Below are 20,685 nucleotides of genomic sequence, written 5' to 3'. Positions count from 1 at the left end.
GCGCTCGTGGGCACCTGCGCGCTCGTGGGCACCTGCACGCTCGTGGGCACCTGCACGCTCGTGTTCGTGTGCTCTGGGCACTTGCACGCTCATACGCTCACAAACTCCCAGGCGCTTGCACGCTCACAACCTTATATACCCACATCCTGGCAGGGATGTATATGCTCGTGTACCCACTCGCACGCCATAGGCATTTACACACTTACAAGCTTAAGCTCCCAGTTAAAGGCACTTGTACRCTCACATGCTTGCACTCGTGCGCTCACACTTGTGCTCACGCTCGTAGGCCCCTGTCCGAGAGCATCCCTCCCTGCCTGCCTCACGCACACCCGTGGGTGCGCTCACACTCGTAGGATTTTACACTCTCGTACATGCCCACGTAGGCGCTAACAYGCCCCAGAGTTTCCCTCGCTCCTGCCTGCGCTGGCTCCTGGGAGCGCAACCGCACTCGCAGAGGCTTATTCACTCCCGTGCGTCTCTCGCTGCCTGCTCACATACACTCCTGGGGATGCTCACGCAGTGATACACTCCCCAGAGCGTCCCTCACCGCCTTTCCTGCCCACGCGCTACATACACGCTCACACTCGTCCGCCTCAGTGTCCCTTGCTGCTTGCCGCTGCGCACACACATTCGTGTACGTATGCACATATGCACATTCACACGCAGTGTATCGTAGCGTTCTGCTATCTGCCACCCACACACACACACCTGTATGTGTGTGCTCACATCGGTATATTGTAGCGTCTCCACTGTCTGCCGCTTGTACACAGCCATACTGCAATCGCACCGCTGTATCACGGTGTCCTGGCTGCCTGCCACATGCCTATATACACCTGCATGCACATACTCACAGCAGCCCTTAGTATCCCCCACATCCCTTTCTTGCAGACTGCCACCAGCATATCGTGGAGTCCCCTGCCGCTTGCCCCTCGGGCACACGTGCATCCTGTAGTCCTTCACAGCCTCTCTCTTGTGCGTGTACACACACAAACCAGTGCGTTATTGTGGACCCTGCTGTCTTCTTCTGTCCCATATCCACTCTGAGTCTCCCGTTGCGTTGCGCACATACGCTGGCCTGGCAGAGGGTCTTCCACTGCCTGCAAACACGCGCTGGAGTCCCTCGCTGTCTCTCTTACCTGCACAAAGGGTTATCTCCCGTCTCTCTGCCGTAAGGTCATCTTCTTTTTCAAACAAATACTCACCAGAACAGCACAGTTACCTCTCTTTCCCTCTCTCACAAACTGTCCGCTGCTGTTTGAAATACACATGTACACATGCAAGCAACAGTCACCTGTTGCTTTTCTGTGTCTGTCTGTCATGTACACACACATACCACAAGATCACCCTCTGCCTGACATGTCTGCACAGAGTAGGGCTACATGATGCTTCTTGTACATGCGCCAAAACCAGGAACATTTCTGTTTTACACTCACACTTCCACAGGGCACCTGGCACCTTTGCACATGCCTGTGCAATACGGTCACCCGTGACCAGATATACACACACAGTGCTACTCTGCACACTTACACGCGTGTGAAAGAATAACCTAGTACCTGACAGACACACGAACACACGCGAGGGCTACCAGTTATCACAAGGCCACCTCTCTTACCTGCTGCCTGTCACACACGTATATATACTTACGCGGAGCTATTTCTGTTCCCCTCACCCCCTTCACCTGTTCCGCACCCCTCGTTCGTGGTGCCAGTGTGAGCTCCGTGCTTGCACAGTGCCTTTTTTCACTTGCAAACACAGCCACCCCAGCCGTGCGTTACCTGCCACGTAGACACGGTGCTGCCCATCAGCCTGYGTATTGCAGCAAAACTTCATTTCAGTCAGTGCCACCCTTGACTGCCACTTTTTATTATGCGAAGAGGCATCCTTTTCCCTCAGTCACTTCATTATCTRTTTGGTCCAAATCGCAGTGCTATTTCCTACTTTTCAGTCACATGTACCGTACAGTCACCTCCTCTCCAGTACCTTCGCTCGTACAGTGCCACTGCCCTGCGCTTCATATACACTCTCGCGTGCACAGCGTCACCCTCTCACCCATGCAGCACAAGACACTCGATGCACGCGTGCGATACAAAGTGTTGACTGACTGCGGGATGCGGTTACGAGTCTCCCCTTTAATTGCTGCCCCGTAAAGCTCCCTGGTTACCTGAGGTTGACATGGCTCTGCAAACCCCCACCCCGGCTGGATGGAGGCTGTGTTACCTGACGCATGCCGCCCGTTCATCCTGGCATCCCGGGCTGTGCCGCACCTTTGTACTGATAGTGCTGGCCCAACCTCCGTCTGCGTACGGAGAAGGAGCTTGCCGTCTCCTCATCCCCTGCTCCGTGTAGTGACGCTCAGTTTGTTGCTGTATGTCTCTGAGTGGCTTTTGTCCTTCTGTGAAAGCTCCCTGTTCTCTGAAATTCATGCTGTCTCTTGGGTTCCACTTTGCAGACTGTTGAGCCTGGTTCATGCATGCCTGCTGGTTTTGAGTGGCATCGACCCTCTTAAATGAGTCTTCTTTTTGAAGTGTAAGGGTAAAATACTTCTCAATAATGTTTTAACTGCTTAGGGTGACATTGACACATATATTCTCCTTTTTGTAGACTCCCAAATCTAACTTTTTTTTTTGCTTTTATAGCTGGAGCCATATATGGATGAAAACTTTGTTTCGAGAGCCTTTGCTACCATGGGAGAGCTTGTACTGAGTGTAAAAATCATTCGAAACAGGTTGACAGGGTAACTGTTTGTTTGTTATCAGTTCATTCTACGAGTGCGTCCTTGCATTTGGGTTGTACCTTTTGCCCGTTACATGGCATCTTTGTGGTCCTGTCTATATCAGAATGATTTTCTCTTTGAGCTTTTCATCATTGCTGCCAACAATATAGGTATATTGATGATAGCAATGGAAAGGACAGTTGCTGGCTCTTCAACCTCTCCATCACCTCACCAAGGTTTGGCCCTCATCCTGCAGTGCTTCGGTACTCTTTCAAAGAATGGCATGCGTATGGCATACAATCCACCTGGGAATTACACGTTCTGGAGTGAAGGCTCCAATGACTAGGCTATGTTAATTGTTACATTGTGCAGCTACGCGGTGTTGGCAGAGGTGGGATGTCTAACTTAGCCAGAGCCATATCTTTTGAATTCATTTGGAGTGACTATATGCAGCATAAAATAGTTTCCTGTTCTTGTAAGTGTTGTAGTTGCAGCTTTCAACTGTTTAAACTTGGGTGGGGGAATTTATGTTTAATAAAATAAAGAAGTTAAATATTTGCAAGCAAAAATATTTTCTGTGTTCTTATGTTGACATAACTTATTGGTAAGTAGGGGTTATCACTTCACTGGAGATCAAAGATTACTTTGCTAGCTTCTTTTTGGAAGCTGATGTTTATGCTTTGAAAAAGAATTTGTTCTAAGTGTTGCTACTATAGCAAATTTCCTACGATTTATCTAAAAATATAAWGTTCGTCCTCAAATGTGTTTTCAATCTGAAAACTTTCTCTCTCCTCTCCTGTCTCTATGTTCAGAATTCCAGCAGGCTATTGCTTTGTAGAATTTGCAGACCTAGCTACTGCAGAAAAATGTTTACACAAAATCAATGGAAAACCGCTTCCTGGTGCTACACCGGTAAGTAAATCAGCTCAGCTGGTAAAGAAACAAAATTGGGAAGGGATAGATAAAGTGGAATCCATATTTTGCATAATGATTAAAAACAAATTGACTAGTTAGCAAACTGGAATTCTTGTTTTCCTTAGAGTTAAATTAATGAATGTAAAACTATTAGTGATCTTCCTCAGAAAATTGTTAATTGTTAAAAAGTATTAATTTCTGTGTGAATTTACAGATAAAATCCAGGTATAGAAATAATGTGGTGTGGTTTTGTATTTCTGAGCCTTTCTACTGTTACCGAAGTTGGACTGATGAGAAATGAGACAGAAACAAGGAAAAATAGGGTGAATATACCTATCACAGTCCTTCTGTCYCTCTTCTTTGCTAGCTCCATATTAATTGATTACAGTGTGTATGTTATGATATAAATACAAGATGAACCTGAAGTAAGTTCCTACTGGGTTTTGAATAACTTTGATTTGCAAGAGAAACATGACTTTTAAGCCTTGAATTATTCTTGGCCCTTAGCAAACAAAAGTTATTCAAGCCCACTTAGAGTGGAAGCAGCCCACTGTGTAACTGCAATACCTAATAGATGTTCTTGGATACCTGAAAGATAGGTACCTGGGAAGAAGAGGAGGAATAGTCACAGAGGCTAATTTTAGGGTGTTGATTTGAACGTGTAGAAGATTAAAATGGGACAGCTGACACAGCTGTCCACTGTACCCACACAAGTTGGCTGCAGTGGGTGGGCAGCCCTAGAATCACCTCAGTTATAGTGTGATATATTAAGGTAGACTGACCCCTGCTTCGGTGTGCTTAATACTGTGAGTTGGAAACTGGGAGGTTCAGGTGTTGTTCCATGAACTGTGCAGTCAACCTTCCTGAGAGGGTGGCATCCTCCATCAAAAGGGGCAGATAAGACACCTGGAGGTATTTGCTTCGCCTGTCCAGTTTAATATGTTCTTATACTGCAAGTTAGAGGCCGTAATTAAGGGAAGCTGTTCTTCCTAGATGCCTTCTATAGTCACTCAAGAGAGAGGGTAGCTCCTTCAGGGGTAATACATTCATTAAAGTTAGTTTCGGAGAATAGCTGCCTTTATCCACAGTTTAATTCAAAGTGCTATGTTGTGTAAAGAGCTGGTTTACATAATACATGGAGAGAGTTACAGATGTCAGAAAGAGATCCAATGTAGCCAGCCTGAACTAGTGCACTCAGCAGGCAGTTGTCCAGGTCATCCCTTGCGTTTAGATACTTTTTCTCTTGTTTGCAGAAAACGGACTATGGCTCACTCTTTTATTTATTTTTAAATACTGAATCAGCAAGAGGAAGAACAGAGAGTTGTGGTGATGTTACTGCCTCTGTTTTACAGAATTAGTGTCCCAACACTCGTATGAGTAGAAATACTGTTCTCTCACTGATTTTAAATTCAAAATATTGCAGTGAAAAAACAGATCCAATAAAAGATGCGTGTGCTTCAAAGTGGAATCCAAAATCTTGTCTTAGGCAACTAAACTTGTAAATGGTCCATGTACACCACTGTGAAGCAATGCATGCAAGGAGCATGGTTATAGACTAGAGTTAAGGCTTTGCTCTGTTTCCTAAGAATTATTTGTGCTATCACTGAGGGAAGAAAATTCATCCTATGAAGTACATGAGCAGACTAGGCTCTCCACTGTACTAAGGAAATGTYCTCTTCTCTAGATTATGGACTCACTGTGGACTTGCTTTCTTTGCCCTAATTTCTCTTGAATTCTTCAATGCTATGTCACTGCGTAATACAGAGGAAGGTCTGCTTTGGACAGTCTGTAGGGGGAGAGAGAAAGATGTGGGTTTGGAGTACTTTAGACTGAGGAGGGAATCCAGTTTAGGTCTTCCACTGACTGGGTGAATGCTGAGGTCTTCTTGTAAAAGGGAGTAGCCCTTTTCTTCTTCCTCTGTCAGACATGTTTCAGAAGAAAACAGCACTTTGCAGTGAGCCTACTTGGGTCGTTGTGTGTTAGGCATCATACAGGAATACCTGCGGGACTGATAACCTCGTGATTTTGATGTAGAAGATCAGCTGCTGCTTAGGTCCTGATCAGACTTAGATGCGAGCTGGACACCAAGCTGCTGAACCCGGTTAGGATGGCGGTGGGGGGTTCCAGATGTGCCAGTAGCACAAGTCTAGGCTCCTGGGGAGCTTGTAAAAAAATGAGGTGCAAAGTTTGGGGAACCCTCCAGTGTCAAATGACAGGAAAGTCATTCTTTTGGGGATACTCTTTCGGACTTGGGATCTTAATTATGCCAAAAGTCCCGTTTGGGTACACAAACCTCATTTCTGAGGATCTGACCAGATGAATGCATCATCCTGCACAAAGTATTCAGGCATACTTCTGGAGTCAAGGGATGATTCTGTTTTCCAGTGTGGTTGTTTCTGTTCTGTCAGTGTTCTTGTAAATCACAAGTGTCAAGTGTGTGTTCTATCATTTCATTTTAAGACCTTAAAATTAGGAGGAGTCATTTAATATTTATTGTTAGAACCTCGCTTTTCCTGTCTTCCTTAAAAGTGTRAAAATGTGATGCTATTTAAGGTTCACTTATCTTTCACTAGCTTTATAAACTGTTGAAATAGAGTCCAAACCTCTCGGTGCAGGTTCTGAGCTGGTTTTCATTGTTGTAGCCGTCCTGAAGATACAACAGATAAAAATGTTGTCCTTGTTTCCTTTACTGGCTGGTCTGACAGCATTGGACATCTGTCAATATTAAGAAAACTGTGTAAAATAAGCTTATTATATTTTTTTTTCCTAACTGCTTGGATTCACATGAGACTGTTTGAATATATGGATTCATTTTTGCCTTGTTTCAGGCAAAGCGATTTAAATTGAATTATGCAACGTATGGAAAACAGCCTGATAACAGGTAAACACAATATTCAAATATTAGTTTTGCCTGTTTAATGTCTGTTTATCAACTGCCTTGCAAAGAGTATTCAAAATGTGCAAACCCACCAGTGCATCATGGCTGGATGAGATCTACAGCTAGCAAATTTGGATAGCAGAGCTTTCATGAGGTGCACGCAACTAAAATTTGTACCATTTCGTCTAGCAGTACCAGATAATCCCATATTTAAGAAAGCAGATTATGGTAGACTGTTGTGGAACACATTGTAGATACTGGTGTTGCTGTAGATCTTTTTAGCGCTTTCTACCTATGTGGGGACACATCCCGTCATAACACTATATTATGCCATGAATGTGTTTAGCACCTAAAGATGGACGCAGTGGTTTCACACCACCTACCTTAACCGGCTAGAGTACCACAACAGTCAGCAAAGAGRGAGATGCTCTGAATTGCCCTCTGGAGAAGCCCATCCTTCTCCATTGACGGTAAAAGGTGCGTAAGGAGACAAACTGGCTAAATTAGGCGCCCGGGTGGTGTGAATACCTTTCATAAYGCCTGCCCAGAAGCGCTTACACAGCTGAAGTAATAATAACGCAAGGAGGTGTTCAGGCAGGTGTGTGCAAGGGTGAAAACAACACAGTCCTGCAATTTATTAGGGTAGTGTTAGTCATATCTCAGCAATTACACTTTTATTTTAGATGATTATTTATGAAACTTTTTCAAAAAAAAAAAAGATAAATGCTTTCTGGTTTAGAGTCAAGGCACAGCAAATTTGAGGCAGGAGTGTGTTTTAAGATATTTAAAATTTCCAGCATCAGGGTATCTAATTCTTCTCTTATCTTTTAAGATAACTATATTGAAGATACCAAATCTATAAATGGGATATCAGACAACAGACGTTGCTTCTTTGTAAATTCAGAGCATTCCCTATATAGAGATGCTGTCAAAGTATTTAAGTTTCACATTTATTTTTTAAAAATGGTCCTATTAAACTTTACATAAGAGAAATATTTTAAAAATTAAGTTAAGCTAACTTAGAGATGTTTATGCTTTCTTGCCACATTAGAAATCCAGATACAGAGCCATGTTCAGTATCCTGTGAGAACTAAAAAAATGAATTATCTTTAAATTAAAAGCAATATCGAGCAGATTGGTATGGCTGCTTGAACTAATTAGAAAAAGCAATGACAACAAAAATTACCTTCATTTTAGTCAACTAAGCAATTTAATTGGAGGCACTTTAAAGTATCCATTAAATGGTCCTTTAATATCACTGCTGTCTGAAGTCAAATGTTTGGGGTAAATGTTAGCTGTCACTCAGCACACTTTTTTCTGTGATTATGCTTAAGAAGTTTTCTTTTGATTTCTTTAGTCCAGAATATTCACTTTTTGTGGGAGACTTGACTCCTGATGTGGATGATGGCATGTTATATGAATTTTTTGTTAAAGTTTATCCATCATGTAGAGGTGGAAAAGTTGTTTTGGACCAGGCAGGAGTATCCAAGTAAGTCATCTTTTATGCATTCCTTTCTTTCATTCCACCTGCAGCACCATTGTTTTAGGGAAAATAAAGCATCTGTTAAACTTTTGAGATTTTATCCCTTTCAAAGGACGATGTAATGCAGCAAGGGAAAAAGTAGTCATATCAGYTTACTGTTTAGTGGAACCCATGGCCACTAAATACAACATTCTTGGATATTCAGTCTACGTGTTTTGGGATTTCAATATTTACCGTAGCATATTGTCGCTCTCTGACAGTATTATGATCTTTGTGGGTTGGCAATATGTTACAGGTCTTCTGAAAATTGTGAAAAGTGTCTAGGTAATTTAGAAACGCTGACTCTCTGGACTTACAGATAGAATTGTGCTTTTACAATCTTTAGGCTATTGAGTATACTCCTGTGGAAGCTTTATTGGTTTTTGTTCCAAACAGGGTAGGGCAAACAAAGCTATGATTCATTGTCAAGTATTTAGTAACTGCCTTCTTCATCTTCACTGGAAATGTCTCACCAAAACCAGATATCGAAAAGCCAGTTGTCCTGATAGTATTAAAACATTTTCTAAATAACAGAAAATGAAACTGCCTTTTCTCAGGAGAGGGACCAGTTGGTCAGCATCCTTGTTTTCAAAACAAAACATGCTTTCAGTGAAACACAGTATTCTGATTTAATGCCTATGTTGTGCTAAGACTTAAAATATAGCTACAAATCTCCCCTCTTTCTCACATAAGGGTTTCTCAGTCTTAGACACGTTGGTTTGAAGGAACCGCTGGAGGTGTCTTGTCCAGGTTTCCCACTCCTAGTAGGGCTACTGCCAACACTAGATCAGGTCAGCCATGAGTTGTGTAGTCTGGAAAACCTCCCTGGCTGGAGATTATACAGCCTGTCTGGGCAGCCTGTTCCAGTGCTGCGCTACCTCCCCAGCGAAGAAGATTGTCCCAACGTCCAACCTGAACCTCTTGCAGAGCTGCTCAGTCACTCTCTGGCTGTTAACTGCTGATGCTGTTAGTGCCAGCTCACCTGAGACCAGCGCTGCCCTTGTGGGCTCAGGTGCCTCATCCTCCTCATTGCCCTGTCTGCTCAGGCTTAAACCCAGCAGTGCCTGTTTTGCTATACCTGCTTCAATCCCTGCCCACAGAATGGGTGTTGGGCGATGCAAGTTGGGCCATTACTTGAGCTTTGGGGCTAGTTCCTAAATGGAGACCTAAGGAAAAGGGAATCTGTGGTGGCTCAGGAAGTGGGGAGGGGACAGGGACTTAAAGTCGTATTGCTGGCATGGGTACAACTGTCTTCTCTAGCAGTGCCAAGATGTGTCGCTCCCAGGGATTTTGTTGTGACTTGTGAAGTCACTCAAAGCAGAGACAACTGCAGGTGTCAGTGTGCCGTGAGAGAGCAGCCTAGGGTTTGTGGATGTGTCTAGTAAAGCCCCGGCTGGAAGGGCTAGGTGGTTCAGGTGGTAGCTCCGGAAGGCCTTCACCCAGGACCTCCTGGCCAGGCAAGAAAGGAGCTTGGGTCCTGATGCTGTAGTACTGTGCCTGCTTCCAGGCTTAGAAACTTATATAATTCTGTGTGCAAAAACCTAAAACTGATTTAAAAGTTGACTTGCGCTGGTTTAATTTGTCACTGTGCTTTTGCAGAGGCAAGTTAAACTGAGATAACCAATTTTAAACAGCATGTAGCCATGCAGAGTTTTGTTCTTGCTTAATCGCTGCAGTTTGTGTATAGACAAGCCTGAACTTTGATTTGGGCTTGTATATATGTGGAATACATATATCTATATATGTATATATATATATAGTGTGTGTGTGTGTGTGTGTATATATATATATATATACAGACTTGAATGTATAGCTTGCTGTGCAACATGTTGCATTTCACAGGGCACCAACTACTCTCTRTTAGTTAGCAGTGTGGACCTACTCTGAGTACCAGGTGATTCCATTTTCAAAATAGCGTCTTTGCGTTTAAGAGTTCCCACAGAATAGATAATATGCTGTAAATTTACACCCTCGCTTACGGCTCCCTCACTTCCCCGGGTAGACAAGCCCTTTCCCTCCCAAACTCCTTCCTTCACCTATATGGATTCGTTTTTCCCTCCCACACGTAAGCCTTTGATCTTTCTGCTGTGTGAGGCAGCCCATCCCATGTCAGGCTCCTGGCTCTGCCCTCTTGGATGCTGTTGCATTGCCTCTGACTCACTTCAGCATCAAAATCCCACGCAAAGGACTTCTGGGGATGGGGGGAACCAACGTTTTCTGCCTGGCTGACATCCACGACTGTTAGCACTGCTATGGAGGACTGCTAAAGAGTGGAGGGGTTGCTGGCTGCCTGCTCCCACTGTTCAGGTAGTGCTGTCAGAGCAAGTTTTAGCAGCTTGACATTAAGAACTCATTTTCAGGTCCACTGCTGGGAAAGCTGATGGGGCTGTGCAATTGTTAGGAATGACAGAAAGCCTATTTGAATATTTTCCTGTTGAGAAAAGGATTTGATTGGAAAGTTTATCTCTGTTGATCCTGCAGAAAAGCAATGTTTCTCTTCACAGTGGGACAGTTTTAGGTATAAATGATGGCCTATCTTTTCGATCCTGTGCTGACTTGCAACTATTTAGATTATCTGCATCCTCCCAGTATAGATTTGAGGCTTTGCTAACTGTCTGTTCATGCATATTATTTCGACACGTCTTGTGTCAGCTCGCTTAAGAGTTCCCCAGAATCCACTGGCACGAGATCTACTTCACATTTCTGAAGCCCTTGAAAAATACTACTGACGTTTAGACGTACAATTTCAAGCATTTTTCAAATAATATAAAGTAACTTGAACAGGGAATCATTTAATCTCTGGTAAAAGCTTGGATAACCCTAGTGAAAGTATTTCATTTGCAGTAGAGTATTTTCAAAACCAATTTAGATTTCACTGTAAATATTTGAAAAAAGTGGCATGGCTTTTTTGTTTGTTTGATACAAATTGTTCTGGATCTCTGCAGAGGTTACGGGTTCGTGAAATTCACGGATGAACTGGAACAGAAAAGAGCGCTGACAGAGTGTCAAGGAGCTGTGGGGTTGGGCTCTAAACCTGTACGCTTGAGTGTGGCTATACCAAAAGCGTGAGTATAAGAGCAGCCAGGTGCTTAAGAGTGAAATCACGTGTATTTTTAAGTATCTTTCTGTGGTTTGGGTGCATATCCTGGATGTTTCCATCACAAAGTGAGGGAACACCCACGAATATGATGAAATAGCCACAGGATCAGAATGCGGAGGAATCAAAAAAATTATAACATTAGATCAAGACCATTTTACACTGTCTGCTTTAATTATGTACAATAGCAAATGCACACACCTGTACACACACTGTATTTAAATAAGATTATTTTTGAAGTATATGTTCCTTTGCTTTAAATTGGAATTGTCTAAATCTGCTTGTTGTCTTCTGGGTAGCAACCTCAATTACCTTGCTAATTCTATTACAATGTCTACTAAATATAAATCTTTTGGGGCAGGGATTAACTTTTTTTTCTGTGTTTGTTCAGAACCTGATACAATGAGATCCTGGTCTGACTTGGGGCTCGTAGCACTAGGGTAATACGAATAATAGAAATTACTCCCTATTTGAATAATATTTAGATTTTCAGTGACCTCAGAAGTTGTGGGGGGGTTAAGGAAGAGAAAAGCAGAAAGAGGGGATGTACTGTGGTGAGAAGACTGATGTTTCCCTCTTCCTACTTCTCCTTAATTTCATCATTAGGTATAGTTTTGTGTATGGAATATTTTCATTTTCAAGTGATATCTGTCACCTCATTATTTCAAATCTTGATAATCAGGTGGGATTCCTAATTCTTGGGGAATGCTGCCGCTTTATGTCAACGAATAAGAATTTTACTAGCTTACAGACTATTTAAAATCCTTTTTTTAATTACTGTAGTCCTTTTCACCTCAGGAGCTCTGTAAACTATGTGCACTGAAGATCACCCAGTTCTGTGAGAACGGGGATGACTACTTGTTGCATAGGCTGCTGTATGGTAGTGGCAAAAGGGAGAAGCTTTTGCCCATTATTAGTAAAGAAACCCCCCGTTCTTTTACAAGGCTCTAAGTCTTTAACTCTTAACGTAAAGCAAAACTCAGTACCTTGTCTCAGGAGGCTGCAGAATACTTTGTCTTAATTATCAGAAGGAAAAAAGGGCCCTAGAATCTGGATCATGGGTTCAGGATTTTCTAAACTGAGGCTCATAGTCCCAAACTCTTCCCTACCCAAAGCCAGAAAATGATCCTAAATCACTCCTATAGAGTGAAAGAAATGTTTTTTAATGAAGAGGAAGATGAATACAGGAAAAGGGTTTAAAATTAAACCACCTCTTTCTTTCTGCAAATTATGCAAATGTTAAAAACAGCAGCAATAAATAGCAAATATATTTTGAAGACCGAAATTTGCATGTTGGAATAAGCCTTGTTTATGTACCATATAGTACCTTAAGCTATTTCATTTCGCTGCTTTTTCTTAGGTGTTCTGCATTATGTGTAACTTACCCCTGTTTTATTTTTTTAAGTAATCGTGTGAAACCAGTGGAGTACAATCAGATGTACAACTATAATTATAACCAATATTACCAACAATATCACAACTACTATGCCCAGTGGGGCTATGACCAGAACACGGGCAGTTACAGCTACAGCTATCCACAGTATGGATACACGCAGAGCACAATGCAGGTAGGACAGCACCGAGTACTCGCACTTCGGTGACCTCTTGGCACAGAAACACAAAACTGCTTATAAAAGGGTGATGGGCATGTCTTATTCTCAAGCTCCAGTGTCTTAATATAGCCACCTGCTGAGGAAACAAAACTGTTTAGCAGCCCCTGGCTTTTATTGTTGCCTTGTTCTGTGGGATATTGCAGGGACTGGGTGGGTAAAAAGGGCTGTGGGGCATAAGGGGCCTCTAAACACAGCTGTAAGGGTAAAGGATTCTCTTGATGCAGGCAGTTGGGTGGCCAGTGATAAGACTGCCTTCTAGGATCCTTCGCAAGCCTTGTTTTATAGGGTAAGTCAGAACAAGACAGTCACCCACTGTGCCGCAGGAATTTCAAGAACCGCCGCCTCTGTTAGAAGCGTAGTGTGGGATCTCCCCCTTGGAGTCTGCTGGGAGCGGCTCTCCGGGTTCTGTTGTAATCAGCCAGATATAAAAGTCAGCGTATGACAGTAGTAATCAGCAGGTGATGTTCTTAGAAAAAGATAAGTATCTGTAGTCCTAAGGGGATATTTTTTGTCTTTGCAGACATATGAAGAAGTTGGTGAGGATGCATTGGAAGGTATGTTTCTCAGATTCTTTACTGGAGTTGTCAATTCCTTTGCACTGGTTAGAGAGCCTTTCTCAAATTGGCCCTTAGCTTCAAAGTATAATGTACCTTTATCTTTGAGTAAATCTGAGGCCTGAGAAAATTTGCAGGTCAGTATCACCTAATTGCATCCCAATTTGACACTTGCTGTTGCTAGTCTAAGCCTTGCTAAGTCTGAAGCTAACTGGCTTCACTAGCATTGAGAGGATTTGTGGACTTGTGTTCATATCTCCTCAGCCCTGAAAATACAGATTTTAATCTTGTGGAGTACTCAAACTATTGTTCTTTCTTTAGCATTTTTTTTTCTTTTCTGCTACAAAAACAATACAGGTATTCTGTTTTTCTGTAAGATCTTGGGATTTAGAGTCCAGGGTACCTCACTGTGCTTTTAGTTTTAAAAAAGAAATAACATCAGGTAGCACACTGGTATGGTATTTGCTTTGGCAGTCATTGGTTGAAATGGGCTAGTAAATCATGCTGGTATTTTAGATATGTGTACCAGCAGTTTTCATTTATTGATGTATATTCTTGAGTGGAATATGCAATATGTAGTGTATCTTATTCTTCTCTTAAAAATAGTTTGTTAAAAGTAGAAAGCAGAGGGATCCTGTACAGGATCCACAGGTATCAGTGATGATGTCAATGAGAAAGCCCTTGATGGCTTTTAAAAGCATTACATGAGATCTTTCCTTTCTCTGACATGCTCAAACCAATACAGCAATGCTATAATTAGAATAGCTCCAGGGTGTCTTTTTCTTGTTGATTGAATTTTCTGTGTACTTGTATGTTGAATTTTATAGGAAACTGAAATAATATGTTACCAATTCTGTTCACCCGTGATCTGTTAAAACACATTGTAGCTAAAACTGAACACAATTGCAAGGATTGTATTCCTGATGTGTTTTGTAGTTTTTCCATTTAGTAGGCTAGTCCCTTTTCACTTATATAGTCACTTACTAATTTAAGGGATTGTGCTAGTCTGATAACYTAATCTTTAGATTATGGGTGTTGTTAGGGGAGCTTTAAATCCTACAAGYGGTTTGGTGAATAAGATGAGTTGATTTTGCAAAATGCTAAGTATGCATTGGTAGTACCAGAGTTATACATGTTATTTATTGCTATCCAGTCCCAAAATTCTTTACAAAGATTTCTTCCAACTGTAAAATGGGGCACATATTCATACTGAATTCTCTGGGTGTCGCTGGCACCACTTTGGTTACTAACTGTGAAATGCTTTGAGATGTTCGAGGCTTTGGCAGACGAGCTCTGGTGACTCTTGTTGCAGCGGTTTAAGACGCTACCATCCCCAGCCATCCACTCTGACCCTGTAGTGGAGTGAGCAGAACGGAACGTGTGCCTGCGCCTCCGCTGCTCCACTTTGCAGTCCGGTGTCTTAGTGCCAACCCACCTTCTTTGGCAGTTTAAGTGGCTACACTAGACTGCGAGGTGCAGGTATGCGTTCTATCTGTTGACTCTGCTATGGGGGCAATCATCACTGAAAAGAGGGACGTGCCTGGAGTTAGTTATTTCTTACCCCATTGCAGAAAGATTTCCTAGGGCTAATCTAGTCAGATCCACGACTGGGCAAGCGATGGGAATGCTTTGTGACAACTCCCCCCCATCCCCCTACCCACTTTTGTCTTAATAAAACTAACACGTTTATCGGGATTGGGTTTTTCTTAAGCACGTTTGGCCTGCGACCCATTTCTCTGTCTTCTTTCCTCTAGATCCGACGCCTCAGTTGGACGTCCACGAAGCAAATAAACAGTTTATGGAACAGAGTGAAGAGCTCTATGATGCCTTGATGGACTGTCATTGGCAGCCTTTGGACACTGTCTCGTCAGAGATTCCAGCCGTGTTATAGCCTCGTTGCTGAGGCCCTGTCTCTGTGTGACAAGCCCGCCAGCGCGCTCCAGACTGTTATGCTGCACCTGGATCCTGCAGTAGTGAGGGGTGGCCCTTTTTCCACCCAGGTCTGTTACTCGAAGTACGGGAGGACTGTGGCGTTTCCTGTACGAAAAGAGTATCGTAGGAGCATCATGGTAACTTTTATTCATGGTGAAAGTTAGAACTGCAACAGTTTTATTCCTTTTGTCTTGAAATGAACTCTTAATACTTCTTGGGAATTGTAATTTATAAACTTTCAACAAGATGGCACAGGGGAAAGACTCTACTCCAACGTACAATAAAAAAGTTGGTCTTTTAAGTAAAATTACCCTTTGCATTTTGGTTCCTGCCCATCTCTCTGTTTTGCTGCCCATTTAACTGTCTTCAGTCATGTGATCCAACTCTCGTAAATGTGTTTTTTTTTAAAGTCAATGTCAGATACCACTAAAATGTCTCAAAAGCTTTCTAGTGACTGGGTAAGGTTGCTGTAACTTGAGCATGGGAAAGAAGCACGTAGATAAAAGCTTATGTTTGCTTAATCTAAGCTGTGATCTTGAGCTAGCAAGTTTATAGCTTGGTGTTCTTAAGCAATCTACCTGAAAAGCATTTTGGAGACAGAAAGTGTTATAAAACTACGACAGACCAATGCCTTCTACATGGCGGTCTCTAGCGCAGTTTGGCTTGCCTCACCATCTGTGTATGAGAAAATAATTCCCCATCAGTGAAGCAGTTTAAAACACTTTTACCAGCAACCTTGTTTAAATATGATTCTGTGTATCTCACCTTTTTCGTTGTGGACAATTCTCGATGGTCTCATTAAGATATTAAGATTTCACAGTGTCTTCCACTGTCCTGTCAGAGTGAATATGGTAAAAATGAAGATTTTGCAGCAAAAACGGGTCAGAGCAATCTAATCGATATATTGTGCAACAAATTGTTGCTAATCTGGAAAGCAGTTTTCTACTGGATGTTGTATAAGCTGGACRGACAAGCAATATATTTAAGCTAATATTATGTTGCATTAAAAGTGACAGCAAAAATAATAGCACTTATGTACATGTTATAAGCCCTTTTCAGGCTTTTGTGCCTTAAACTCTTTGAGAAATAGGAGCAGACAAACTACCTGTAATAAATGTCTATCCAAGAAATAGTTTGGTAACTGAAATTGCTACTGCAGAGCATTTAGTTGCCTCCCTGCCCATGTTGATGCAGAAATTTGCCACAAAGTTTAAATACTTTCATAAAGCCTACTTCTACTACACCTTTGTTTGTGTCCATAATTATGATATATTTGTCAGTCTGTGGTCTTTTTATCAACTGCTATGGTCAATGTACTGTGAATATGAAGGTAATGGTGATCTCCCTGTTGGATTTGGCATAGATTTGAATGAGCGATAAGAGAAATACTGGATCCCTACGTTCTCATCACCTGTGGATTTTTTCCTCCTGCTACACTTTTGACTTTGCTGCAGGCTGTTAACAGTGTCCTGACCTTCAGTTACTCTGGATTTAAGTAAATGCGCATTCCCTGCCGGTGATGTTAGTTTTTCAAAGGCAGCAGAGAAGCGGAAGAGGGCAGAGGGCTTTTTTCTTCTGATGTGGCTGGTCAGCGGTGCTGAACACTAAAACGATGCCCGTCTGCTTCAGAAGTGCCTGTTCAATAGAGCGGCATTTTGGAGGTGACGTAAAGAAGGTTTTTTCTGTTCCGCTGTTAAACGCTTTCTAGATCATCCTGTTGCGCTACGACAGTGCTACTCTGTACCACCCTTCATTCTCCTTTYTTTGACCTGCATTTCCCTAACCCTCCAAATCTAATTTTTGTAATACAACCCTCCTAATTCACTACAGGAGGTGACCTGAAGCCACGCTTATTTTATCAATACAAATGTATGCTGCTATTCTAAGGCTGCTCAGCACTGCTGGCCTGTTTAATATTTCCTAAGGCGCGGATAAGCCGTATCCATCTAAGCTTCTCGGCGTGTACTGACTGCTGTCAGCTGTCACAGACCTGGCTGCTTGCAGGAGGTGGAGAAAGAGGGGAAGCGATACGGTAGCATCATCCGTAGCATCTCCTAGCCTCTAAGATAGTTGTGTGTGTGTGTGTGTGTGTGTGTGTGTGTGTGTATATATATGTATATATATACATACATGCATACATACACACACACATATACAGGGCACTTAGGTGGAGGACAATTTTGTTGGTACAGAGGCCGACAAAGAGTACCCACTGGAGCCTGTTTACTGCTCAAATCTACTAGTCAAATCCCTTCCTCCCACCCCCCAAAAAATTGGGGAGATTGAAAGGGAGGCAGTTTTCTTGCCCTGCCAAGCTTAGTGAGAGGAGAGAGCTTCCTCCCCAGCATTACTTTGTAGGTGCGGGTTTTYGGTTACCTTTGCCAGCCTTTTGGGGCTATTTTTGTAGAATCTCAGCCAAGGTTCTGTTGCTCATCTCTTGGCAYTTTTTTTCTGTGTATCACTTGTTTATTCTTCTTAATGTTCATTTTCAGCTCCCGGCCACTATTGCAGCACCTGGAGTACAGAGGAGCCTTTTATGTGGAGCTGCAAAACATCCACTCGCCTGGATTGGTAGGGCTTGTGTGTTGGAAGCCAAGCTAAACAGAGTGTGGGATTTTGTTTCTCATGGATGGCTACAGGAAAAGCCCTGATTAATTACCAGTTAGTCTAATGCGAGATGAAAGACGAGGACTCYATGTAGTAAGGTAAATAGTGCTTTTATCTTTACATGCTAAAGGCAAGAAATTTCAAGGCAGATGATACCACAATGCACTGGAATTATGTGCTTCTTGAAAAATTGCATCAAAATCTGCAATTTAGATTGTGAAGTACTCTGCCTTTCAGCATGCARCACTGGCTAGTGATTACAAAACATCTTAAACATTCTCACTATTATACTTGACTATGATGTGACGACTCAATTTAGATTACTGTGTTTCAATTGCAGGGACTCTCAGATGACAATTTGAGCTACATAGACTGAAAAATGTTTAGCCAGCTATAGAGTTGGAAAGATGTAGGCGTTACTCCTGCCAGGCGTTAAGTGGTGATTTCCAAACCGTAGTCTGCAAGGCTGCATGGTGCCCTGTTGCCATTACTCTGTGTTTAATTAACAGTTTGATGCTGTAGATGAGTGGTGGCTCAGGGGGCAAAGGGGTTTGAAAACCACTTTTTTAACAAATGAGGGTCTGTACCAGCACAGCCCCACGTAGGAGGTAAGGGCTGTGATCGGGAGCCCGCGGTGATGCTCTCTGTGTCTCAGCAGAGAGGATTTCCCTYATCTGGTCCAGTTTCGGGAGACGGGTTCGTAACCTCGCCTCCAAATCCCATCCCACACGCTTCAAGCAGTGCCGAACACCCTTAGGTACTCCTCTGAATCCCTTTTGAGGAACGGAGATGTTTTGCTCTGATCTTTGCATGCTCAGTCGGTTTCTCATCACTGGGTTGCTAATCCTCAGCTTCTGCTAAACAAGATCTGAGAGGACCTTAACTTCCAGCCTTGCTATCTCCCAAAGCATCTTGTTACAGCGTACTGGATACACCAGTTTCTGGATTTAACTTGGGATTTGCTTTGACATGAAATTAATTCTATAACAGGATAGGGTGTGAATTTTAAATGCAACAGCTACATTTAAAAACTGATAAAGCTAGTTCAGAAAAAGTTACCCTGACAAAGCTTTCTTTACCTTGTTGCTTGCTCCAAGCATTTCGTCAGAAGATAGCTCCCTTTGCTTCCAAGCTACTGCTCTTTTCTGTCTTAGCAGTTATTCCCAGTCAAAGTGGTTTTAACAAGTGCAACCAGATTTTGTAAGAAGGGTTTTGCGGTAGCACTTAGCACATACTCGGTTTTCTCAGATAACATGCTGCTTCTCCTGTAAAATATCCAGGGTGAAAGTAGTGGTAGATAACACAGCGAAAATGATGTCGATCAACAGCTGTGCATGAACAGGGCTTGTCTTGTCCTCTCTGCCTGCAGGCCCCCTCAGGAGCCGCAGACATTAGCGACCGACCCAAGTGGGATCAGTGTCTTGCTTTTTTTTTTTTTTACAATTAGTTTTTATAGAGAGCTTCCCTGTGGGTTACACCATCAGAGAGACCATCAGCTCCCACCGGTCCTGGGGTAAGGACTGCAGGCGCTGTCAGCGCGCTCTCCATCCTGCGTATGAAAACGTTTAACGTAAAGCTCCAAGCCGCACCGGGAGGTTTATTCAGGGTCCTTGCTGACCTGTGGTCAGGCACCACAAATATACAGCAGGTTTTTCTCTACTCCTTTTTGGAGCTCTGCATATCTCCCTCGTTTGGGCTGTGATGGGCTTTGGTTTTCAGTATTGTCCTTGGGGGGTTTCCCCATTTAATGTTTGGAAGATTCTCCTCCAAAACACTTGATGTTTGTCAAGGTCTTCTTGAACCTTTTTTTTACTTTTGCTACAATAAGCTCCCAGTTCCCATCGTGCTTTGGGATCTGACGGGGAGGTTTCTGGGTTCGCTTTGCTGGAGGTACCGTGCCAAGGAGAATTAGTGCCGTCTGGGGTATGCCTCGTGACTCGGCACGGCAGCTGCAGAATTCACGCAGGAGGTGGAGGACAGGACCACCTGCTTGTGAGCTGTCCCCACCGGATTTGACAAGGACTGTTTTTAGAAGAGCTTGGTCACACAAGATTTGAGGCTCATTTCCAGACTTGTTGCTGCTTTAAACGGGTGCCAGGCTTTCTTCGTTTGTGATCTGGCAAGTTTGTGGTGGAGTAACCAGACCGAAAGGGCGGTTCCTCAGCAGGAAGCACCCAAGATTTGTGAATATTGCTCAGGACAGATTAAAAGTTAACTGTTGTTCTCCCTCATCCCTTTTCTACCTTCTCCAGGGCTCAAGGGCAGGAAGCAGACATTTGCACTCAAGTCTGAGATCCAGCTTTTCATCCTGATCTCTTGCTGTGGCTATGGCTTCAGCATCTGTATCTGCAGAAACTTCAGGAGCCCCTTCCAATCAGTTAGCAGGTGCTCTCCTTTTATGTGCTCTCCACTAATTATAGATTGTGAGCCAGGGATATGACAGAGATATTGTTTCGGCAGGTAGAGTATTGTTTCCGAGAAACTTTTCTTCCATTCCCTGAGGGCAGGGTGTTCCCTGCTGCGATATACTTTCCTAAAGGGAGGAAGGACTAGGAAAGAAAAATGTGGCCACTGCCACCACCTTTTTGAAGAGGAACTGCTGACACACACTTTGAGGGAAGGAGGAGAAAGAAGCTACATCTTGTCCATGTCACGTAGATTTGAGATTTATTTAGGCTGGGTTGGGTGGGGAGCGCAGCCCGCCGCCCATTGCAAGGGGAAGGGTTGCAACCCGGGGTCCTCCTGCTTTGGGGTGAGATCCCTGCCTTTCCTGCTGCAGTCTGAGGTGTGGGGGGGTGCGTTTATTCTTTGGAGAGTGGGGTCACCACCGGCATGGCATGGCATGGCATGGCAT

At 43.2% G+C, this 20,685-nt stretch overlaps 1 protein-coding gene across 6 annotated transcripts; it reads left to right on the top strand.

The window, feature by feature from the left end:
• The first annotated feature begins 59 nt into the window (after positions 1 to 59).
• TRNAU1AP (tRNA selenocysteine 1 associated protein 1) lies at positions 60 to 20,638 on the top strand. Of its 6 annotated transcripts, none has more exons than XM_026076297.1 (12): positions 65 to 2,526; positions 2,637 to 2,734; positions 3,526 to 3,625; positions 6,457 to 6,509; positions 7,864 to 7,995; positions 10,974 to 11,093; positions 12,531 to 12,693; positions 13,259 to 13,292; positions 15,047 to 15,361; positions 16,679 to 16,885; positions 17,717 to 17,795; positions 20,084 to 20,638. In XM_026076297.1, exons 2-9 carry the CDS (start codon positions 2,649 to 2,651, stop codon positions 15,181 to 15,183), a joined length of 825 nt encoding a protein of 274 aa, XP_025932082.1. In that variant the 5' UTR covers positions 65 to 2,526; positions 2,637 to 2,648; the 3' UTR covers positions 15,184 to 15,361; positions 16,679 to 16,885; positions 17,717 to 17,795; positions 20,084 to 20,638. The 6 variants fall into 6 exon arrangements, with proteins under 6 accessions (XP_025932085.1, XP_025932086.1, XP_025932083.1 ...); XM_026076296.1 differs by having other exon boundaries at positions 17,717 to 17,929; XM_026076298.1 differs by lacking the exon at positions 20,084 to 20,638 and having other exon boundaries at positions 64 to 2,532; positions 17,717 to 17,929.
• The last annotated feature ends 47 nt before the right edge of the window (positions 20,639 to 20,685 follow it).

This window comes from Apteryx rowi, unplaced genomic scaffold (assembly GCF_003343035.1).
Source record: "Apteryx rowi isolate R43461 unplaced genomic scaffold, aptRow1 scaffold_43, whole genome shotgun sequence".
Taxonomy (NCBI): domain Eukaryota; kingdom Metazoa; phylum Chordata; class Aves; order Apterygiformes; family Apterygidae; genus Apteryx; species Apteryx rowi.
Note: the sequence above shows the minus strand (reverse complement) of the source record. Positions and strands in the feature narration are given on the sequence as shown.